General features: G+C 38.0%; 1 protein-coding gene across 3 annotated transcripts; it reads right to left on the minus strand.

Annotated features, from left to right (window-relative positions):
- Nucleotides 1-1,056: 1,056 nt before the first annotated feature.
- GUF1 (GTP binding elongation factor GUF1) lies at nt 1,057-18,834 on the minus strand. Of its 3 annotated transcripts, XM_040555303.1 has the most exons (18): nt 18,741-18,834; nt 18,482-18,703; nt 17,410-17,521; nt 15,732-15,880; nt 15,398-15,478; nt 14,871-14,948; nt 14,387-14,470; nt 14,015-14,079; nt 12,741-12,944; nt 11,062-11,201; nt 9,787-9,910; nt 9,048-9,180; nt 6,675-6,818; nt 5,519-5,652; nt 4,448-4,549; nt 3,544-3,663; nt 2,635-2,671; nt 1,057-1,691 (listed from the first exon to the last, which is right to left on the minus strand). In XM_040555303.1, the coding sequence occupies exons 2-18, from the start codon at nt 18,617-18,619 to the stop codon at nt 1,554-1,556; spliced, it is 1,983 nt and encodes a 660-aa protein (XP_040411237.1). In that variant the 5' UTR covers nt 18,620-18,703; nt 18,741-18,834; the 3' UTR covers nt 1,057-1,553. The 3 variants fall into 3 exon arrangements, with proteins under 3 accessions (XP_040411237.1, XP_040411238.1, XP_040411236.1); XM_040555302.1 differs by having other exon boundaries at nt 1,564-2,232; nt 18,482-18,818; XM_040555304.1 differs by lacking the exons at nt 17,410-17,521; nt 18,482-18,703; nt 18,741-18,834 and having other exon boundaries at nt 15,727-15,738.
- Between the last annotated feature and the right edge of the window lie 3,132 nt (nt 18,835-21,966).

Here is a 21,966-nt window from a genome sequence, read left to right on the forward strand (position 1 = left end):
CCTAAGCTATCAAATACATTTTCAGCCTTAAACTGTAAAACAGATTTTACTAGTGTTTACCAGTGTTAAAAAGTTAAATGAAGTATTTGTTTGAGATATACACTTATACCATATAGGTATACACTTAATACCGAGTAAATTTGAAATTATTAGTTTGACCAGATTTCTACTTGAATTTCTTTTTTGGTATAGTATTTTGTATGTATGTAAAACCCAAATATGGTTTGCACTGGACAGCCTTTTTGAAACTGTTGGTTCCTCAATACAGTTCCAACTGAGAGTGGAAATCCACTTTTATCCCAGCCCATCAAGATCCCTCTGCAGAGCTTTCTTCCCCTCAAGCAGCTCAACACTCCTACCTAAGTTGGTGTCATCTGCAACCTTACTGAGGATGCACTCAGTCCCTTCATCTAACTCATTCATAAAGATACTAAACAAAACTGGCTTGAAGAGTAAGCCCCAAGAACCATCCCTTGTGACTAGCCACCAACCAGATTTCATGACCCTTTGGGCACAACCACCAGCCACATTTTTACCTACTGAACAAGTACACCCACCCATGCCCTGAGCAGCCACTTTCTCTTGGAGAATGCTATGGGAAACAGTATCAATGCCTTGCTAAAGTCCAAGTAAACAACATCCACAGCCTGTTCCTTGTCCACTAAATAGGTTATTTTGCCATAGAAGATCATGTTAGTCAGGCAGGGTCTGTCTTTCAGAAACCCCTGCTGACCAGGATGTCCAGTGCATCCTGCACACATGTAAGAAGAATGTAACAGAAATGAAGCTATGGAATTCTAGATATAGAATTCCACAGCCCCCCCCCGCTTTAGTCCTGAAGATCTATGAACAAAAGCAGCCTTGAGTCTTCTCCAAGGTAGGCAGGTAGTCGCAAACTGTATATAGCATGGTCATTGACTTGTGTTTCTGATTGCTTTGTGTACCCTACCAAAAGCAACAGATACTAGTAAATGCATTTAACTACAGTTTTTAAGTAAGAACTCACTGACAAACTTTAGCATGTGAAGAACATAGATTGCACATTTTACAACAGTAGACTAGCATGAATATTTTATTAGGACATGTCCAGAAGGAAGTCTTTAAGGCCTAAATCAGTCATGTTCATGGAGAAAGCTAGGATTATAGCTTTTCCTGCTGTGATTTCCTGAAAAGAACAACTTTAGCAAGTAAAGAGGAAGTAACATATTTCCGTGGCAATAACATTAAAAAAATATCCCTACCTTTAAATTATTTTTAATATTTTTTGCCACATTTTCCCTGTTCTGTCATACAAAGACTTTCAAGTGTTAAGAGTATCAAACTTGGGTTAAGTTATACTGATAACTTTCAGATTCAGTGAAGTAAAATGAAATAACTAACTTCATGATAATCTGCAACAGTTTGGATATGTTAAGTACAAAGCTTATATTCCCACATATATTTACATTTACATCATTTTAAGAAAATTATAAATTAATCACTCTCACAGTGATAAATTATACATTAATTCAAGTATGCTACTGTAAGAAGATAATCAGCTGCATGGCAGTGATCTATTTGTCAGGCTGTCTCTTTAAAACACGTATAAAGGCATCTTTTGGTACTTCCACATTGCCAACTTTTCTCATCAACTTCTTCCCTTCTGCCTGCCTTTTTAAAAGCTTCATTCTTCTTGTAATGTCTCCACCATACTAAGAAAAGGAAAAATATTTTATTAAGCTTAAATGCAACTACAGTACACCTCAGTAACACTGAACTCAAGGGCTTAAACAATACTCAGAAAGCCTGCTTATATTACAAAATAAGATCATTTTATACTGCAAAGTTATCACAAAAAACAGTAGTTACAAAGAACAGGAGCAACTGAGCACTTTCATTTGGACAATTACAGGTAAATTCAGTTACACATATATTTTTATCACATAAGCCTGGCTGACATTAGATACAACTATGGTATACTGTAAGGTATCCAAATCCTTTTGGAACAACAGCAGGATGCCAGCTCTAATACTCTGGGCATCTTGACTACCACTTACATCTAGATAAATTAACTGAACCCTTATACAGTGTTAAATGAACACCATCCAACATAGGTTGTCAGAACTCTTAACAGTTGTGAGAAAGGGACACTCGCTTAACTTAAACATGTTAGCTTGAGATCTGAGGACAAGATAACTGAGGCATCATGTTTTTCCTATAGGTTTGTCCAGTCCTGTTGGCATTGATTTCTTACTGAAAACCAAATCTGAAGTTTAATTGCAACCAGTCTTTAAGGAAGCACTTTATTATAGTTATGTTAATCGTCTGAAAAAACTAGTTAGGAAATGTGTGAAGTTACACATTTATTATGTGTCTACTACTTTTAGTAAGATATTGAGGAGACAGGAGTGAACACACACTAAGTGTTAAGAGCGTAACTTTGAAAAGGCCAATTACTCCTTCTGATCCCCACTCTTACTGGAAATAACTAAAGGTTACACAAATTTAAAAGTAAAATTTTAAAAGTGTCTGTCAATATTCCATTTGGAACACAAGTAGAACGTGTCTTTGTTGGGTTTTTAAGAGAATATAGGCCATGTTAGCAAAACTCTTGGGTTTACATATATTAGAAATAAAAAATATAAAGAAACTTACACATTTTGCCACAACATTTTTTCTGTAAGCTTTCAGTCTGTAAAATAGAATACCATACATATATTAACAGAGTAGAGCATCTCCTGTAAAGCTGAATAGTGAGTTCTCAAAATGCTGAGCACTGCTTTTCTGCTAGATTTTTAAAAAGCACCAGAATCGTTTTCATAGTTTGTATACAGAAGATGAAGCTTTAAACAAGATTTTAATTCACATTTCTCAATTTGAGAAATATTCCTTAAGGTGCATAACACGTATGTAAAAGTTATTTCATTATGTAGGACTTCTGCTATGATTCACAACATTCAGGTTTCCTACATGCACATATAGCACAAATGCACACATGAGTTCTTACAGCATCTCTGCTTGGAGATGCACCTTTAATTTTTTTTAAACCACAATTTAAATTTAATTTAGACATCATCAGCAAAAATGTGACATGAAACAACAATGAAGTAAACAATTTGTTCTAAAAGTGAGCATTGCTTAGAAATAGCTGTATGTGCTCAGCTTGCAACACATTTCCTTTGCAGTAGCACAGTTCAGTTCTTTATTTTGCTGACTCTGGCAGAAAATCAACTATTCCACAGCCAGATAATCTTTCTCAACACTCAATCTTTTCCCACTGCCAGAGAGGAAGTCGACACACATGTGGCAAGTTATACTTTGGCCATTAAGTGCTGACCACAGGCAATTTAAAATAAGATAGTATAAATTTAAATGAAAATATTTAAGTCCTTATTCATAGTCACAGCTCAGAAGTTTGTTTTTATTCCATGAGGTCTGGTAGCACATACAAGAAAATATCATTCTACAGTAAAACCAAGTATTGTAATGTATAAAATTAGACAAGACATTAAAAGTTCAAACTTTAAATAGCTTAAAAAGAAGGAAAACAATGGTTTCACTTACGTTTCTCTTGCAATTATTTTCTTGCCAATAGCAGCCTGAATGGCTATTTCAAACAACTGTCTAGGTATAGCATCCTTTAAACGTTCGCACAGGAATTTACCGGTAGCATAAGCTTTATCACTGAAACAGAAAGTTTTCAGAAGTTAATGTCAGAAAGTAAGCAACTCCTCAAATATACCCAGAGAACAAAGTGTTTGAGAAAGTTATAATAGAGGTTTTCGTTTTATCTTCTGAGTTAAACTGACCAGACAGCAAGTTTACTTCTAATGAGTGGTCTCTCTATGTCACCCATTACAGAAGGCCTCCATATAAATTAAAAAAATTTGTAATACATATCCCAATCATCTATCACACTGAAGCTGTATTGAAGAATTTCACAGCTTTAAATGTTATTTTGAACTCGAAGTTCAAAGGGAAATTTTATCGATTGTTTCTGTAATAAGTAGATCTTCTGACCTTTCATACCTACATTTTGGAAATACCTTATATTACAATGAAAGTTGGGTTGTGTTTTAACATACTGTAGCAACCTGCTAATCAAAGTTATCCAACCATATTTAGCTTATGCATATACAGCAGATTTTGGAAAGAAAAATGACAGAAGGTCTAGAGAATTACAAGATAACATTTGAAGGAGGACAAAAACACAAAAAAGTTGATCTCAGGATTATTGGAAAGAGATGGTGAAGTTACAGAAAGGAGAACTAACAAAGACATTGTGAGAAGAAAGCAAAGAGACTGGAAACAGAAAGGCATTATTTTCACCAGCAAATAAGTAATTCCTGAGACACTTATGTAAATTGAATCATTTTAGCAAACAATCATCATATATTAGTAATACACGTTTTCATTGTATATTAATAAGAATCTTGGTTCTTTAGATCAGAGAATCCAGTCAACCTACCTGTGTATGATAGTTGCCAGTTCTTCAACTGCATTTCCATTTAGAAGAATATCCATCTTGATAAGGTCTGCTGCCTGGTATCCTGCATCTTCATAATCAAAACTAAACAAAACAGTAGCTTAAATGTTAGCGATGGTTTTGTAAAAAATATATTCTGCATTCTTTGTTCATTAAATTTTAACTTTCTTAAACAATTCTTCATACAACACTTGAGCTTTCTATTAAAATTGGAGCATAGTGTTTAATAGTCTCACAGCAGGTCACTGTTATTCAAAACAACTAGAAATTTGCTGCAGATAAATCTCGTCTCCAAGGCAGCAGAGGACAACATCTTATCTTCCAGCTACTAAGCAAGGCAAATCAATCAAACACCCACATGGTTATTGCAATCTCTTAAAGAGTTTATTCAAACACTTGGAAGCATCAGTTGGAAATTCCTTAAAACTCCAGCCAAAGCCCTTCAACACAGCCTCTAGACACTGAGCATTGTAGATGTCAAAGGAATCAAACACTAACATTAGATGATTTTTTTTACCCTTCTCATTTGATAATAAGTTTATATGATCCGTATTATCATAATCTCTGAAAACCACATTTCTCTCTGAAACAAGGGAATCCTCTGATTGTCCCCCTCTACTCTGTCCTTGTGAGGCCCCACTTGGAGTACTGCATCCAGGTCTGGGGCCCCCAGCACAAGAAGGACGCAGAACAGAGCAGGTCCAGAAGAGGGCCACAGACATGATCAAGGGCTAGAGCCCCACTCATTCTCATTACAGTGAGAAAGACCCATGTAGAAGTGAGTGACACTCTGTAAGAGATACTGGATAAATAAGTATCACAAATGCAAATGATTATTAGGTAGTAACGCATATTAAGTGTTTTTCAGATTTATTTCCACTCTTCTTCACATTGAATCTAATGTATTAGGGTTGAAGTAAAACTAGATTTGCAGCACTAACAAAGGAATATTCTTTTTTGTGCCCTTCCATGTTTTCTTCTCAGATCTTTTTTCATTTCCTCCTCATGGTCCAGGGCAGAGGGAAAAGGAAGAGGGAAAGAGGATATAGTTACCTTGCATAACCAGAAGACAGAGACTTAAGAGCATCATAAAAATCCACCACGATTTCATTCAGTGGAAAAAGGTACTTTAGCATAACCCTGTGTTCATCAATGTACAGCATATCTTTCTGGACTGCTCTACGGTCCTAGACAATAAAAAATATTTCAGGTCCCCTTGAAATATATTTTCTACAAATAAATACAAGGCAGATTAAAATAAACAACTGTCTAGTTACACAAGAACTCCAGTACTTCAAGCCAAAGTAACTCTTCTTGATCATCTGCTGAAGTCTCAGAAGAAATAAATTTCAGCACTATAGTAAATGAACTGGTTGCAACTTAGGTGGACAAATGGTTCAGCTCTATCCCCTCCAAAAGCTGTATTTCTGAAATCCTTAACCACTTCTGCTTATTTCTGTTTAAGTGCATAGGCATTAGTCCACAAAATCTGACTACAATTAACTTTTTCCACATACATTAGAGGATTACACAGTAGGACTGGCATGCTCATGTTCTTTCCTGCCAGGAGGAAATTCTTAAAAATATTTTATGAATTCTTTTCAATAGATCATATAATTCTCTGTGCTAACATACAATTATACTGTTTTATATCATGTATCTTAAAATGTTAGAAGTTCAGAAAAATACTGTGAACAAATTACATAAAGACAATACACATGGTAGTTGAAATATTTTTAGTTAAAACCATTTCAAATGCTGTTTGGGAAATGTGTTTTACTATCACTATTGTAAGTGTACTCTCCAGTGAAGCACTGAAAAACAAATATGAAGCCTCAGTAAGTGTTGACAAGTATCTTATTTCATGAATTTACTTCTAAAAAACAAAAGATCTTACTCTCTTGCTGCAGATTCCATTCTTTCTGGAAAAGAAAACTAGCTATGAACTTTTCTATTACACAGTGCTCAAGCAGGTACTTGATTGTCATTAAGCTTGAACACTAACTTTCAGTATAGGGATTCTACAGAAGTCATTTTACACAGTGTAAAATATAGCTTAAAATATTTTCCTTCAAAAAAAATTTATTGTCAAAGATACTCTTTGCTATTATCTAATATATTGCCATCTAGAATCTTCATTTTTTTTTTTTTTTTAAGTATGATATGAAGATCTTAAATACTTATGACAAAACTAAAACTGTATACCAACCTGACATAAAGCAATTATTTTCCCAATATATTCTTGGGGTGTTACAATAGTACCAAGAACAGTTGGCTCCAAATATTCAGATACTGAAAATTTATCAGGAAACTGAGCAGGGCTGATAATGGTAATCTCTGCTTTACCATACTCCTGAAAAACAAACAGAAGTCAACTAACAGATTTTATTTTACAAGCAGAGTGAATTACATATTTAGGAAATGAGACAAATACAGCACTGGAAAAGGCTAAAAAGTATTTCAATTGTTTAGGGACAACTGTGAATTATGGAACCCAAATTCACACCAAGCACAATTTTAAAAAAGAGACTTCTACATCACATATAGCAGTTCCTGGATCAGCATATCTTTAAACATGTCACCTAGATCATCAGTTGCGTGATGAACTGGAAAAACTGTTTTCTCTGCAATCAGTGAAAATGCAGACTACAAGAACAAAACATGCTATTTCATTTCCTCAGGATTTTTAAGTTCCGTATCAATTTCAAGTATCAATTTCAAAAGGTTAAGTTTCACACGTTAATTCAGTTCTTAGAAAATAGGGCATCTTTCCATTTTTAGTTATATAAATAGCACAATTTATTATGTACAGTGGTAATCAGAGTCTGTATGGATTGAAAGTACAGCATTTTATATGGAGCTACATATGAAATGTTACAGCTGGGAAGTCATCAATGAGGCAGCTGTTGTCCAGCATTTTTGGTTCTCCTTCACTGAGAGATCTCTTATTTATTGCCCATTGTTAAGTTCCCACACTGCCCTAAACATGAAATCAATATTCTCAATCTCTTCACGTACAAGTATTAAAATTTTTGACACTAAAAGCTTGGAATCCCGTGCAGTATAAGGAAGTTGGTCCATGTAATAACTTTGCAGGAATAGCTTAAGAGAAAATACAGTGTTTAATATTATAATAATAAATTTCTTGACCCAATTAGCCTAGAAGCTATTATTCTGTTTTAAACAAAAGTATATGTAGAGTTCACAGACTCAACAAACAACTGAAGATTAACTTGTTTGGAGAAGATTAGAATTTAATAAATTTAGTATTTTCAATGTTGGACTTACTATTAAATAGCATCTTTTTTCACTTCTGAACTTTGAGAACAACTATAGTAAGTTTGAATCTTGACAGTATTTAACCCTCTCACCTCTGTATCTCTCAAACAAAGTTGGAAGACCTCAATGAATATTGTTTTCTATATCTGGTTCCTCAAAGTGCTTTTGGGAAAGATAATAGAAATTACTGTTCACTAGGGAAACTATTTTTAAGCATTTTATCCAGTGTTTTTTTTTTTTAAAACAGAAGTGCTCAGAGCTAGACTATAATCCAGTGTTAATTCACAAAAATGGTATTAGTAGTGGGCTTAGAACTTAAGTTTTCAATTCCTGTGCAGGTGTTTTCATTACCTAGCTTTTCTAGTTCAACATCCCTTTAGGGACAGGAGCTATCCTTCTGAAATATGGACAGAAGGAAGGTTGTGTTTCTTACTGTATGTGTACAACCCACCTGCACAACAAAGCAAGTGATTATATCACTTTCCCCAGTAACAGTGTTTTTGAACAAGGACCCAACATCCTGCATTGTTTGAAAACTTTATTCCAGTGTCCCATACCAGCAACCAAGAACCACCTATGCAACAGAGGTGTCAACTGTTTAATTCATAGCTGCTACACTTCAGGAAAAAAAAATCAAAATAACTGCAGAGAAAGAAGCCCTATGTCTCATAGGTTGCTGTACCTGCAAGGTTTCTCATTCGAGTTTGGAATTCACAGATTTTCTGTAGTGTTTAGAGGTATATGTTGAATAATCAGTCAGCCTATTTGCAGCTTCCTCTGTCAACAGATTTTCTTAAGTCCAGCTTTATCTGTCTGTCTCAAACAGGAATTTTCATTGCAATCAGTTCAATGAGCTTTGCATATAGCTGTATCACTGTGATAAAACAGACTCATCTCCACCAATTCCTGCCAGTCTACAGTAGCATTACATGCTATTCCCAGAAATGTTAATTTTCCAGACTTCAGTCAGAAAATGTTATCTTCCCTGCTTTAAGTTCAGCCCAGTCAATATGCACTTAAAAGAATACAACAAGAAATGCTGCATTATATATAATGTCCTATATAATGTACACTGTATTGTATATTGTGTCTTTTATTCCCATTTTCAAATACAGGTGTACAGGTGACAAAAAAGCACTGAAAGTCAAAAGGGAAAAGAGCTAACATTCTTAAAAAAATCCATTAAAATAAGCTTTAAGTTAAATATCAGTGATCTTAATGTTTACCATAAAATAAAGTACTAGTCTACATAAGAAAGTGTACACATTTATTAGAGGACGCTTTTAAGCTGCTGTTTACTTACCTTTATCAACTTTGCTGAAGAAAGAATAGCTTTATATGGAACAGTAGGTGCAGTCAAAATAACAGACATATTATATTCTTGCTCCAAACGTTGATTAAAAACTTCCATATGTAAAAGGCCAAGAAAACCCAACCTGGGGGAAAAAAATCTTGTTGGTTTAAGTATTTGTTTATCACCTGAAATTTCAGAGTACTTTTTTTCTTCCCTCCAATATGTTTACACAGCTAGTTTGGCAACATCAGGCACAGCAAAGGATGTCCACGAGATTAAATGGAAGTCCTAAAAATGAATATTATGAGTCTCTGAAAACAAACAGTATCACAACAAATTGCATACTCCATGTGAATACAGAACATTAGAAAAACAAATGCTTTTGATCTTTACGTATCATTAAGCTAAATTAAAGCTTCTAATCTTTTAGAAGATGGAAGAAGTTCTTCACACAGAGGGTGGTGAGGCACTGGAACAGGCTGCCCAGAGAAGCTGTAGATGCCCCATCCGTGGAGGTGTCCAAGGCCAGGCTGGATGGGGCTTTGGGCAACTTGGCCTGGTGAGAGGTGTCCCTGCCCATGGCAGGGGGAGTTGGAACTGGATGGTCTTTAAGGTCCCTTCCAACCCAAACCATTAATTCTATGATGCTACAATCCTGAATTCATTTTAATTCAATTTTCAATTGACTTAAACCTGAATTCTCAATTTCTGAACAGTTCCAAAAATGAAAACATTATAAAAGCCTCACCTCCATCCAGCTCCTAAGGCAAGACTACTGTCACGATGAACCGTCACACTGGAATCATTCAATGTCAGCCTTTCCAAAGCACTTTTGAGGTTATTATATTCTGTTTGATCTACAGGATACATTCCTGTCAAAACACATTAGAAGTGCTGTGATGCAGAACTTTCTTTACTTAGTCACACTTCATTTAGTGTGCACTTACCTTTCAAATATGCCTCTTACCACGAACATATTAATAAAATCAGAAATAGCTTACTTTGTTACAACTAGAAATTTAACTTTTTTTCATCTGAAAAATATTGTATTTTAATAAGTCTTTGGAAAAAAGTTTTATATCACCTCAGAAAAACAGGAATTAACATACAAACCATAACAGTAGGTATACTGTACTCATCTCGTCCCTCACAGCTGTGAAAGACGCAGTTCTGAGTTCAATTTTTTGCAGGCCTACAGTGTAAACATACAGCTTCAGCATAAGTAAATGAGCAGACAAGTGTCACAGGGATGTCCCTTCAACATGTCAGAATGAACAGGAAAATAAGAAGGCCATTGCTAATGTTTCTGTAATTTTATAAGTGAATACAAGCAGTTGTCTATACAATTACTGCTTGAAATAGGTTCCCTTTACATGAAGGCACGTGACGTGAAACAGATTCCTCTTCACTAGGATGCAACACATGCACAAAAATCACATTTACAGGATTATACTTTCCCTTCTATATACACACAGCATGTGTAGTAGTTACTGACGATGGCAACAACTCAACAGAACTGACTGACCTTAGTAAGTCAAATATTTTTGAACCATCTCAAGTATTAGCTTTTGTACTTCACCACATTTAACAAAAAGGAAAAAACTGCTTATTTCTTAAAAGAAATAAAGATTCCATAGTAAGTATATAGAAATTAATTATCAAGATGAAAAAGTCTATTCCAAAAAATTGACTTAATTTTTGAAAGTGTTAATCCTTTTCCAGCTACAAAAGTTTACTGGCATCAGAAGCAATAACCACGGCTAAAAATACATGTTAGTCCTGTATTCATCTAAAACCAGTCTAAAACTACTATTAATTTTACCTAAGTCACAAAGAGGCAAAATTACACAAAGCTATATAATAGCATGTGCCTCTGCAGCTTAATTCTGCTAAAATTCTAATCCTTACAACTCTTTAATATACACCTGTGTTAGAAGCTCTAAAAGCTATTAGAAGCTCTAACAGCTTTCCTGCTCTTGCTGCTGGAAAAAAATGATTCCCCTTTAATCAGTTTACTCCTCACCTGCAAAAACCATTGGCTTCGCTGACTTAAAGCCAGGCAAAGGCTCCACTGGCTGTTTATGCATAAACAGTGTGTCTCCTATTTGGGCTTCTGTTACTTCTTTCATTCCAGCAATCAGGTAGCCCACCTGTCCTGCATATCTGAATAAAATTGGTATTATATGGACATGCTTCTTTGCATTACTAATATTTCCACTATTTTTCCCCAGTCCAGCCAGGTGTTAAAATAAATCACACACCCCCACCCCCACCCAAGAGCCCATGCACAGTCCAAAGATCACATTTAAGCTGTTTCTGCTCTGAGTTCTGAACTTCCATCTCAGGGGAAGAACCATCTGTCGATTCAAGTAGATGTATTTTTGTTACAATTAAACAGCACGTTTAGTTCTCGATTTTGAATTCTGTGCTATTCCCAATTTGAAAGCTGGAGCTAGTAGCAAGTTGTCAAGCATTTACGACACAGAAGCCATAACAGTTGTTAGCTGCCACCACAGCAATTCTCATACACTAAATGGGAGAAACAAAGACAAGTGCTCTCCATCAGTATATCACAATGTTGAGGAACCCATGGCAGATAAAAACAATGCACTGTTTTTGGATAGGATGGAGTTAATTTTCTGAATAGCAGCCCCATATTTTGCTGTGTTTTGGGTTCATGACAAAAACAGTGTTGATAATACAACAGTGTTTTAGCTGAATAGTGCCCGCACAACAAAGTCTTTTTCCCATTCTCACTTTGCCCCTCCCAAGCTAGCAGGAGGGTGAGAGGCCAGCAGGTGTCACAGCCAGGACAGCCGAACTGCCCAAAGGGATATTCCATGCCACATAATGTCATACTCAGTAATAAAAAAACAGTGTGTAGTCTTTCCAAGGTGGCCACTCATTGACTGGCTGGCTATCAGGCTGCTTGTGGGTGGTGGTAAACAATTGCCTTTGTATCACTTTATTTCCCTTCCCTCCCTTTCACTTATTGTCATTACATCAACCCATGAGTCTTCCTTCATTTTCACTTCTGATTTTCTCCCATGCCTTGCTGCTGTTGGGGAAGCAAGCAAGTGGCTGACTGAGTGCTTAGTTGATGGCTGGGTTCAACCCGCCACACAAAGTAACAGTCTTTCACTTAAGAATCTCCCAAGAAAGTCATTAACATGTACTTGGAGAAACTGATAAAGCTTCTCCACTAATTCTAGAGTACCTGATTTTCTTCCCATTGCTGCCATGAGGAGCCAGATTCTGGACGCTGTTGCATTCATGGATTTAAAGTTTTCCACCCTCAAAATATGCCACAGCAATTACTAAGATGAAGCCCCATTCCCTTCCACTCTCAAACAAGGTAGTTCCTAGAAATAAATTGGACAGCTAAATAACAATATCAAATGCTAGTCTTAAAAAGACCTAGCTGTCCAGATTTTATGTGTACTACAGGTGCACTGATACAATGGCTCTCTCCCACTGGCAGTGCCTGAAAAGCAGTCTCTTAAAGCTTGTCTCAGCACGCCCACTATGATAAAGACTGTCATTTAGCATTCAATTGCAAATAATAAGAAAAAATAAACAAACCAAAAAAGAACAAAAGCAGAAAACCCAGCCTCACTACTCAAAGTAAAAACAGAAAAAATGCAGGATTTTGTATCTTACATCAATTTATGATTTGTTCCATTGAAAGAAATTTTTACTTACAGTTTATCTGTTGGTTGTTCGTTTGGAGTCAGAATTCCTACTTCATTAACTTCATATCTTTTCTTTGTGTGTGCAGAAACAATTTTATGCCCTTTCTGAATCTCCCCACCAAAGAGTGCAATGTTAGCTATGACACCTCGGTAATGGTCAAAGGTGGAGTCGAATACTAAAGCTTTCAACGGATCAGTAGTATTAAAATGGGGTCTGCCACAAAAGATTTAAAACAATGTAGTTAAGATTATTTATCATTCAATATGAAATGAACTAGCACCCCCCACCCCAAAAGCATCCATGTTAATATAGCTGAAACTATAGAGTAATTTTCAGTAAACAAACACATACCAGACCTCATTTCACTGTTTCAGTATGTATTATGCAGCAGGTCTTTACATTTAATTTTTCCTGTGTGCAGTAGTAGTATGAATAGAAGAGAACCAAATGCATACCCATCATTCCCATTTCACAACAAGTGAAACATGCATAAAATATTGTATTATTTAGAATCAAAAAAATCTGTTATATTCCAACAATCAGGTTAAAAAAAGTCCACCAATACTTTTTGTTATCTTTCATGGAAGCTTAAGCTTGAATTTTCGTTGTGATTTTTTTTAAATATAATTACTTAATATGAAAACTTCAATTATTAGCTAATAATAGAAAAAAGCATTTTGGTTTGAAAAATGGTTTGAATTTTAACTGTAATTTATAAGTTTTGTCATCAAATTCCTAGATAAATTTAAATAAAAGTTAACTTTAAATATTAAGTTCAGGATATGAAACACTAAACTCAGCAGACTTAAATTGCCTTTATCACTGTAACACCATAACATTCAAAAGAAATAATATACCCTCAAACACTGAGCTTCAGAGGAGAAATCAATGTCTTCAAATGGAAGCTATATATTCAATGAAAACATCTTTAGTGGCTTACCTCTCAATTTTCATTATGGATAATTCATTTCCCTCCCCTGCTTAAGAAAAAAAAGTCTTCTCTGCTGATATCCATTAATACTTAACTTCACCACAGATACACACATTCATTTTTTAAAAGGTATCTTAAGTGTGAAGTGTCATTTTTTCCTAATTAGAAAATTAATTCAAAAATTAGATCTCCAGCTCAAAAGTTAGATTTCCCCCACATCTCTTTATAAAATATAGATCTGATATTAATAGTAAGTGCAAAACTAATATACCAATATACCATAAATACAGTAATATACCATAATATACAACTCATGGTTTCATAGATAGCCTTACAAGGTATTGTAACTTACGGTGGAATCTTCTCAATGACCTTTTCAAGAACTTTTTCAATGTTTGTCCCTTGTTTAGCAGAAATCTAAAACAAATCCAACAATAATTTTATCAGACATGTTTTTCACTTATTCAGTATCCATTAAAAGCATCACCTTTACTTAAGATAGTTTTGCTGGTCAGGGGCAATACTACCCATACAAGCAATCTGAAGCACAGGATGCTATTACTATGAAATGCTTACTTGATTATAAATGCCTGTAATGAATCAGACAAATACATGCAGACAGATGACAGCCTGTTGAATTATTTGTGTGTACACATCTTTCCTTGGCTAGAAAGTAGATACAGGTATACTATCAGCAATATTATAAAACTTTTAGAGATCTTACCCTTATACATTCATTAACAGGGATATCAAACAGTTTCTCAATTTGTTTTTCAACTCTTTCAGGGTCTGCATTCTTCAAGTCAATCTGAAAAACAACAGATTGCTAAATATACAGGCAACGGCATCTTATACACAATCCAGCAATGTAGTTCCCAAGTGTACAAATTAAGGAATCTTTGTATGTTTATTCATAAATATTAAACATTTTTAGGAAAAGATCTGTATCAAGAACTTTTCACTACCATGTTTAAAAAAGTGCAATTTTCCATTGTTGGTTATAAAAATACTTCTGCATGTATTTTAGGAAATAAAAACTGAAGTTTCCAGTATTTACTGTAAAACAAAGACATTAAACACAAAAGTTCTTATTACATACTAGTTAATTATTCATTATATGCTCCTATTTAAGGACACATTTCTTAGCAATCTTCTTTCTTTAAATTTATACCAATGAACTGCTTAATATGAAATTAAAACTGTATTACCTTGTTTATGACAGGAATTATTGCAAGTTGTGCTTCAAAAGCAAGATAGAAGTTTGCTACTGTCTGAGCCTGAATACCCTAGAAAATACGCATTAAAGACATTTAACATAGAATTTCCCTGTTTCTTTTTAAGCATATTAAGACTACTTTGCTATTCTATTTACTCCTTCACTTGGGAAGTGCAAAATGGTTATTTGTTATACACATTGCTGAGAAAGAAAATTCCCAAGTATCATTTCTCATTATCTGAAAGTACACAAATTAATAATGCTGTATGTGTAATTACATTTTTATAGATAATTATTTATAGCTAACACTGTATTAAGGAAAAAATAGCATTCATTTGACTTTCATAATAAATGATGGTAAAATCATAAATATGCCATAGAGAGCATTATTATCTAAGCACTCTGTGAGAATATGTCCATATTTAAAATCATATGTCAAATCATTTCCTTAAACAAACTTTAGTTTCCTTAAGCAAACTGCTGAAATTCTAAGCAGGAAGCAAGAAATAAGAAATCCACCTCATTTGCATCCACTACAAGTATAACACCTTGACAGGCAGACAGTGACCGGGATACTTCATAGTTGAAATCTACATGGCCCTGTGGAGAAAATAAATGTTTATTACTTCACAAATTTCTGGAGTCCTTTGCAAACGCTTCTATATTGTAACAGTTTCATTTCTGTATCTGTCCATCCAAAACACAATTCTTACCTTTAATAACAAAAAAAAGGAAAACTAAAAAATGGAGAGAAAGCACTGAATGAACACAAAAAGCCAGAAATCTGATAGGTCATTTTTAAATATAAAGACATAACTTTGTGTGAATGAATCACTGTTTGTACTTAACTTACTGGCGTATCAATAAGATTTAAGAGGTAGTTTACTCCTTTGTGATTGTAAAAGAGAGACGCAGATTGTGCTTTAACTGTAATTCCCCTTTCACGTTCCACTTGCAGTTTATCCAGCACTTGTTTGTTACAGTCAGTTTTAGCAATTGTTCCTAAGATGGAAAAAGTTTCATTAGCCTCATTTAAAAGATAAGCTCTGCAAATAAACCATTCTTGAAAATGCCACTAACCAGAAGAACATGGGACTTGCAGCTTCAAATGGAGCTTTTCCATCTGATTAAGCTAAATTTTCAACTAAAACTATGCTTCAACTCTTAACATTTGTTAAATAGACTTACATTTGAAGTTATGTAAAAAAAAAACTTTCCTGAATAAACAGAACACAAAACAGTACGTTAAGTCTAAATTGGAGATTCGGAAGTAGCTAAATAATTTTGATGTTTAAATAAATTTCAACTCTTATCACTGGAGAGCAACTCTGTGGCTCCAAACAGTGCTCATCTCAAGGGCAAAAGGAGCATTAGTCTGGAAGACCCAAATTCAAAACTCCATTCTACAGCATTCTATAACAAGTAAAACTGCCTGTAGTGACATTTATGAGGTAACAACAAAGAATAACTTTGATCTAAAGCTTCTCTCCCAGGTTTTGTTTTGCCTACTCCTTAAATGCGGAAAAGCAAGACTCTTCCAAAGGGTATTTCTGAGTAGCTAAGTAAAGCTCTCCTCCTAAATTGGGCTTTTCTTGGTAGACATAGCAACTGCTTCATAGCTTACTTCAAAGCACCCTCTAAGGTAACCTTGGTCTCTCTCCTCTGAGGTAAGCCTAGTTTCTGTGTCAGTTATATCTATAGAGATTCCTTAGCACTTCTGTCACACTTTCATTTTTTAAGGGGATTTAGTTTTCCTTCCCTGAATAACAACACAAAAATAAGAACACTGAAGACAGAGAGTATCTCAGAGGAGGCCAAAATAAATACCTCTGAAGAAGAAAGCAACACAACTGCACTAACACTTAAGGTGGAGGAAAAAGCAAGTCTATGAATCAGTTGAGAATCCATAAAATTTACACTTGACTACTAGCAGTTATTCTACACACTAAATCTAAATCAAAACAGAGCTGTACTTACTCATACAGGATTATATCAGCTTTAGTACCAGTGAGCTGCCCCACCATGTGAAACAGTTGTTTACAGTTTGCTCTCAAGAGGGAGGCACACTGTTACTTTCATATTAAGTAAAAACAGTTAGTTCCTCCCTCTTTCAATCACACTTCTGAAAACTACTTTAACCAGAACGCCTAGGTCATGACCAGTCCCCTTTTGTCCATCCCAAAAGCTGGCAGTAAGCCTTATACTTGCTGTGTACTGGTCTAATGGATGACCAGTCAGGAATGACAAGAGTAGCATCTTAAGCTAGGAACCATACTCCTTTTCAATCTCTTTCCGGAATGCATTCCTTCCTTGAGAGGATTACACACTTTCTTACCACTACTCTAACTAGATCTCAACCAGAAAGAGAAGTGCATCATATTCACATATATAACACTACAAAAGTGGCAGCCTAAAAGTACAAGCAACCTAGCAGTAAGAAGAACAAAGCTAATAGCAAGTTCAGTAATAATCAAAGCTACAGAAATTTACATGTCAAGAGAAGGTAGTGTGGATGAGATTAGAACACTTACCTGTAATTTCCAGCAGCCTGTCTGCTAATGTACTTTTGCCATGGTCTACATGAGCTATAATACTGAAGTTTCTTATGCTTTCAACAGAATATATTGACATATCTATTTTTTCCTGAAAAATAGAAATTTCTTTTCACAAACCACAGATACAATCTCTATGTTCAATATGACTAAACCTTTAAAAGAAATGTAACTTTTCTCTAGAATAGGCACAGGTGGAAAACCTTAAATTGTCATCGGTGTTTAAAATGCTAGCATTTTAGTCATACATAAACATGTACTTCCCTGATTTATTAATCAAGGAGTATGCAACAATGTGTTATGAAAGGTACTACATTCCTTTAAATATAGTAAGTTGAAAAACTTGAAACAGTTTAAGTTTGTTAAACTACTTAAGAAAAATGTTGTGACATTACCTGACAATTCAGATAACAATGCCAGCCTTATGATAAGGAGCACCTTTGTTGAAAAGGAAGCTACAGGTAAAATGCACTTTGTCTAAAGCAAAAATAAAAGTAGAAAAAGCCTGACTACCTTGACTCACACACAGAACAATACCAACACTAAAACTTTTCGTTACTCCTGTTCATTCCAAGTAATACAACGCTTTGAAGACAGGCAGCTTTGCTTTTCAAAGCTTTCAACAAAAGCTTTTTTCAAAGCCTTTTTTCATCAGGTACCAGGAGACCCCCAGTAACAATTGCTGAAAAACTGATCCCTGATTTTTGAGATACACTGGCTCATCTCTCCTACCCAGGCTGTGCTTGCAGCTCCGGGCCTGGCAGAAGAAGATGTCTGGAGATCTTCAGCGATGCCCGGAGACCTATGCTAGCATCAATGCACAGCATAAAGCAACGATGTATGTTGTAAGCACTTGCAGGATGCCTCAGCTTGCAAGTGCATGACCTCCTACTGCCAGAGAGCTGCAAACGCTTCTGCAGCGAGAAGCCTGACTCGAGAAGACACCACCTATTTGAAAAAACCACCTTCTACACGTAGGGCCGTCAAATCCGGGACCCGCTCCAAACAAACCCCGAGCAGGCTACTTCGCGGCCACGGGGAGGGGACTCACCTTGCCGCCGGAACTGTAGGGCCGCCGGCACACCACAAGCCCCGCAGCCAGCCATGCCGGCGAGCCCCGCGGGGCAGCAGCGGGGCCGGGACTGAGCAGCCGGGCCCACCACAAGGCCGCCCTGCTGCCGAGAGCCATGACGCCCGCCGCTGGGCTCAGCCCCTCACGGCGTGGTCTCAGCCCCCATGGCGGCCCGCCTCCGGTCGCTACCCTCAGCGCTGCGGCTCCCTGACGGCCCCGCAACCACCCCTCCCGCCGCCTGCCCCAGTGCCGCCTCAAGACCCGCCCGCCGGCGCCCTGAGATGGCCGCCGCCACAGCAGCCGCCGGAAGCAACGTTGGCCGGAGGCGGAAGCTATATGGGCAACGCCCCCGCCTCCTGCCCGACCCTCGCGAAAAAAAAAAAAAAAAAGTTTGGTCCAGCTGCAGTTACCAACAGAATCATAGAATATCCTGAGTTGGTGGAAGGGACCCACGAGGCTCATCGAATCCAACTCCTGGTTCCACACAGGACCACCCAAAAATCAGACCATGTGTCTGAGAGTGTTGTCCAAATGCTTCTTGAACTCTGGCAGGCTCAGTGCTGTGACCACTGACCTGGGGACCCTGTCCCAGTGCCCGAGCACCCTCTCACTGAAGAACCTTTCCCTAACACCCAGCCTGACCCTCCCCTGTCCCAGCTCCATGCCATTCCCTTGAGTCCTGTCGCTGTCCCCAGAGAGCAGAGCTCAGTGCCTGCCCCTCCGCTCCCCTCATGAGGGAGCTGCAGGCTGCCATGAGGCATCCCCTCAGTCTGCTCTGCTCTGCTCTGGGCTGGACAAATCAAGGGACCTCAGCTGCTCCTCATATGTCTTGCCCTCTGGACCCTTCACCACATCTGTCGCCCTCCATTGGATGCTCTCTAATAGTGTTACAACCATTTTATACTGTGATGCCCCAAACTGCACAAAGTGAGGCCACACCAGTGCAGAGCAGAGCGGGACAATCCCTTCCCTCAACCAGCTAGCAGTGCCATGCTTGATGCACCCAGGATATGGTTGGCCGTTCTGGCTGCAAGGACATGCTGTTGGCTCTTTTTCAACTTGACATCAGCCAGAACCCCCAGATGTTTTTCCGCTGGGCTGCTCTCCAGCCTCTCAACCCCCATTCTGTACATTCAGGCCTGTCAGTCTGACCTTGGTTCCAGGAAAAGCTATGGAGCAAATTATCTTGGGTGAGATCACACAGCTCTTGCATGGCATCCAGGGGATCACGCCCAGACAGCATGGGTTCCCAAAAGGCAGGTTGTGCTTGTCCAACCTCATCTCCTTCAATGATCGTGCAACCAGACTGGTAGACGAGGGAAGGGCTGTTGATGTAGTCTACTTAGACTTCAGCAAAGCCTTTGACACCGTCTCCCACAGTATTCTCCTGGGCAAACTGGCTGTCTGTGGCCTGGACAGGCATACTCTTTTCTGGGTAAAGAACTGGCTGGAGGGCCATGCCCAGCGGGTAGTGGTTAATGGAGTTAAGTCCAGCTGGTGTCCCGTTATAAGTGGTGTCCCCCAGGGGTTGGTTCTGGGTCCTATCTTGTTTAATATCTTTATTGATGACCTAGATGAGGGGATTTAGTGTACCCTCAGTAAATTTGATGACGACACCAAGTTGGGAGGTAGTGTCGAATTGCTTGAGGGTCGGGTGGCCCTTCAGAGGGGTCTGGATAGGCTGGACTGCTGGGCAGAGGCCAATGGTATGAGGTTTAACAAGACCAAGTGCTGGGTCCTACACTTTGGCCACAATAACCCCATGCAGTGCTATAGGGGGCTTGGGGCAGAGTGGCTAGAAGACTACCAAGAGGAAAGGGACATGGAAGTGTTGATCGATGCTTGGCTGAACTGAGCCGGCAGTGTGCTCAGGTGGCCAAGAAGGCCAATGTCATCCTGGCCTGTATCAGGAATAGTGTAGCCAGCAGGACCAGGGAGGTGATCATCCCCCTGTACTCAGCTTTGGTGAGGCCGCACCTCGAATACTGTGTTCAGTTTTGGGCCCCTCACTACAAGAAAGACATCAAGGCCCCGGAGCGTGTCCAGAGAAGGGCAGCAAAACTGGTGAGGGGTCTGGAGCACAGGTCTTGTGAGGAGCAGCTGAGGGAGCTGGGGTTGTTTAGTCTGGAAAAGAGGAGGCTCAGGGGAGACCTTATTGCACTCTACAACTTCCTGAAGGGAGGTTGTGATGAGGAGGGGGTCAGCCTCTTCTCTCAGATAACTAATTATAGGACTCGAGGAAATGGCCACAAGTTGCGCCTGGGGAGATTTAGATTAGATGTCAGGAAAAAAATTTTCTCTCAAATAGTGGCCAGGCACTGGAATGGCCTGCCAAGGGAGGTGGTGGAGTCACCATCCCTCCTGGTGTTCAAGAAGCGCCTGGACGAGATGCTGCAAGATATGATTTAGTAGCTTAGTGGGTAGTATTGGTGATAGGAGGACGGTTGGACTAGATGACCTCGTAGGTCCTTTCCAACCTTGTGTTTCTATGGTTTTGTGATATAGCCAGGGTTGCTCTGTCCCAAGTGCAGAATCCAGCACCTGCTCTTGTTGAACTTCATGTGGCTGGTGATTGTCCAGCCCTCTAATTTGTCAAAATCTCTCTGCAAGGCCTCTCTACTGTCAAGGGAGTCAACAGCTTCTTCTGATTTAGTGTTGTCTGCAAAGTTTGTATGCATTTGAGTTCTGTACCCAATGTCTTAGCAAGAACATTCCTAGGATTTCTTTTCTGTTGTACTTTTTCTAAGCTCCATGAAGTATTTAGACAGAGAGCATAAATTTTGCTCGTTATCAAAATGATATTTTGTTTTATTAATCTCAAATATTACAAGCATACCATAGAACTGTCTCCATTATTTTTTTGCTTTTGCTAACCTTCCTTTTTTCATACCTTAGAGACTGTGCTACTGTAGTCATTACTGGCTATTCTTCAAGCACAAGGAAAATGTGTTTGTCTTTTTGTCCAAATTCTAGCTTTCACAACAGAGGGGCCTCTAGCTGTAAATACTGATTTTAGAATTGCTCTTCAGATATGCTTTATGCAGGCAGTTCAGCAAGAAGCAACAAAGAAAAGCTCTGATAGGTTAAAGATCAAACTAGAGGGTCCCATTTTGAGCTTGACGTGAACCAGCAGTGCACATTTGCAGCTGAGGCCAACTGCATCCTGGGCTGCATCAACAGAGGTATGGCCACCAGGTTAAGGGAGGTGACTGTCGCCCTCTACTCTTCCCTTGTGAGGCCCCAATTGCAGTGCTGCAACCAGGTCTGAGGCCCCCAGCACAAGAAAGATGTTGATCTGTATATACAGCAGGTCCAGACGAAGATGATCAGAGGACTGGAGCATCTCTCCTACAAAGAAATGCAGAGGGAGCTGGGGTTGTTTAGCCTGGAGAAGAGAAAGATCAGGAGTGACCTTATTGCAGCTTTTCAGTATTTAAAGGGGGCTTATAAAAAAGATGGAGAAC

Source organism: Cygnus olor, chromosome 4 (genome assembly GCF_009769625.2).
Source record: "Cygnus olor isolate bCygOlo1 chromosome 4, bCygOlo1.pri.v2, whole genome shotgun sequence".
Taxonomy (NCBI): Eukaryota; Metazoa; Chordata; class Aves; order Anseriformes; family Anatidae; genus Cygnus; species Cygnus olor.

Coding starts and splice junctions, on each gene's coding strand:
- GUF1 (XM_040555303.1), bottom strand. CDS start 18,619: ATGGCTCTCGGCAGCAGGGCGGCCTTGTGGTGGGCCCGGCTGCTCAGT. Junction 11,202..12,740: donor GAACAACCAACAGATAAACT/GTAAGTAAAAAT, acceptor AATTTTATTCAG/ATATGCAGGACAGGTGGGCT. Junction 9,181..9,786: donor GCCTTAGGAGCTGGATGGAG/GTGAGGCTTTTA, acceptor TTTTTCCCCCAG/GTTGGGTTTTCTTGGCCTTT.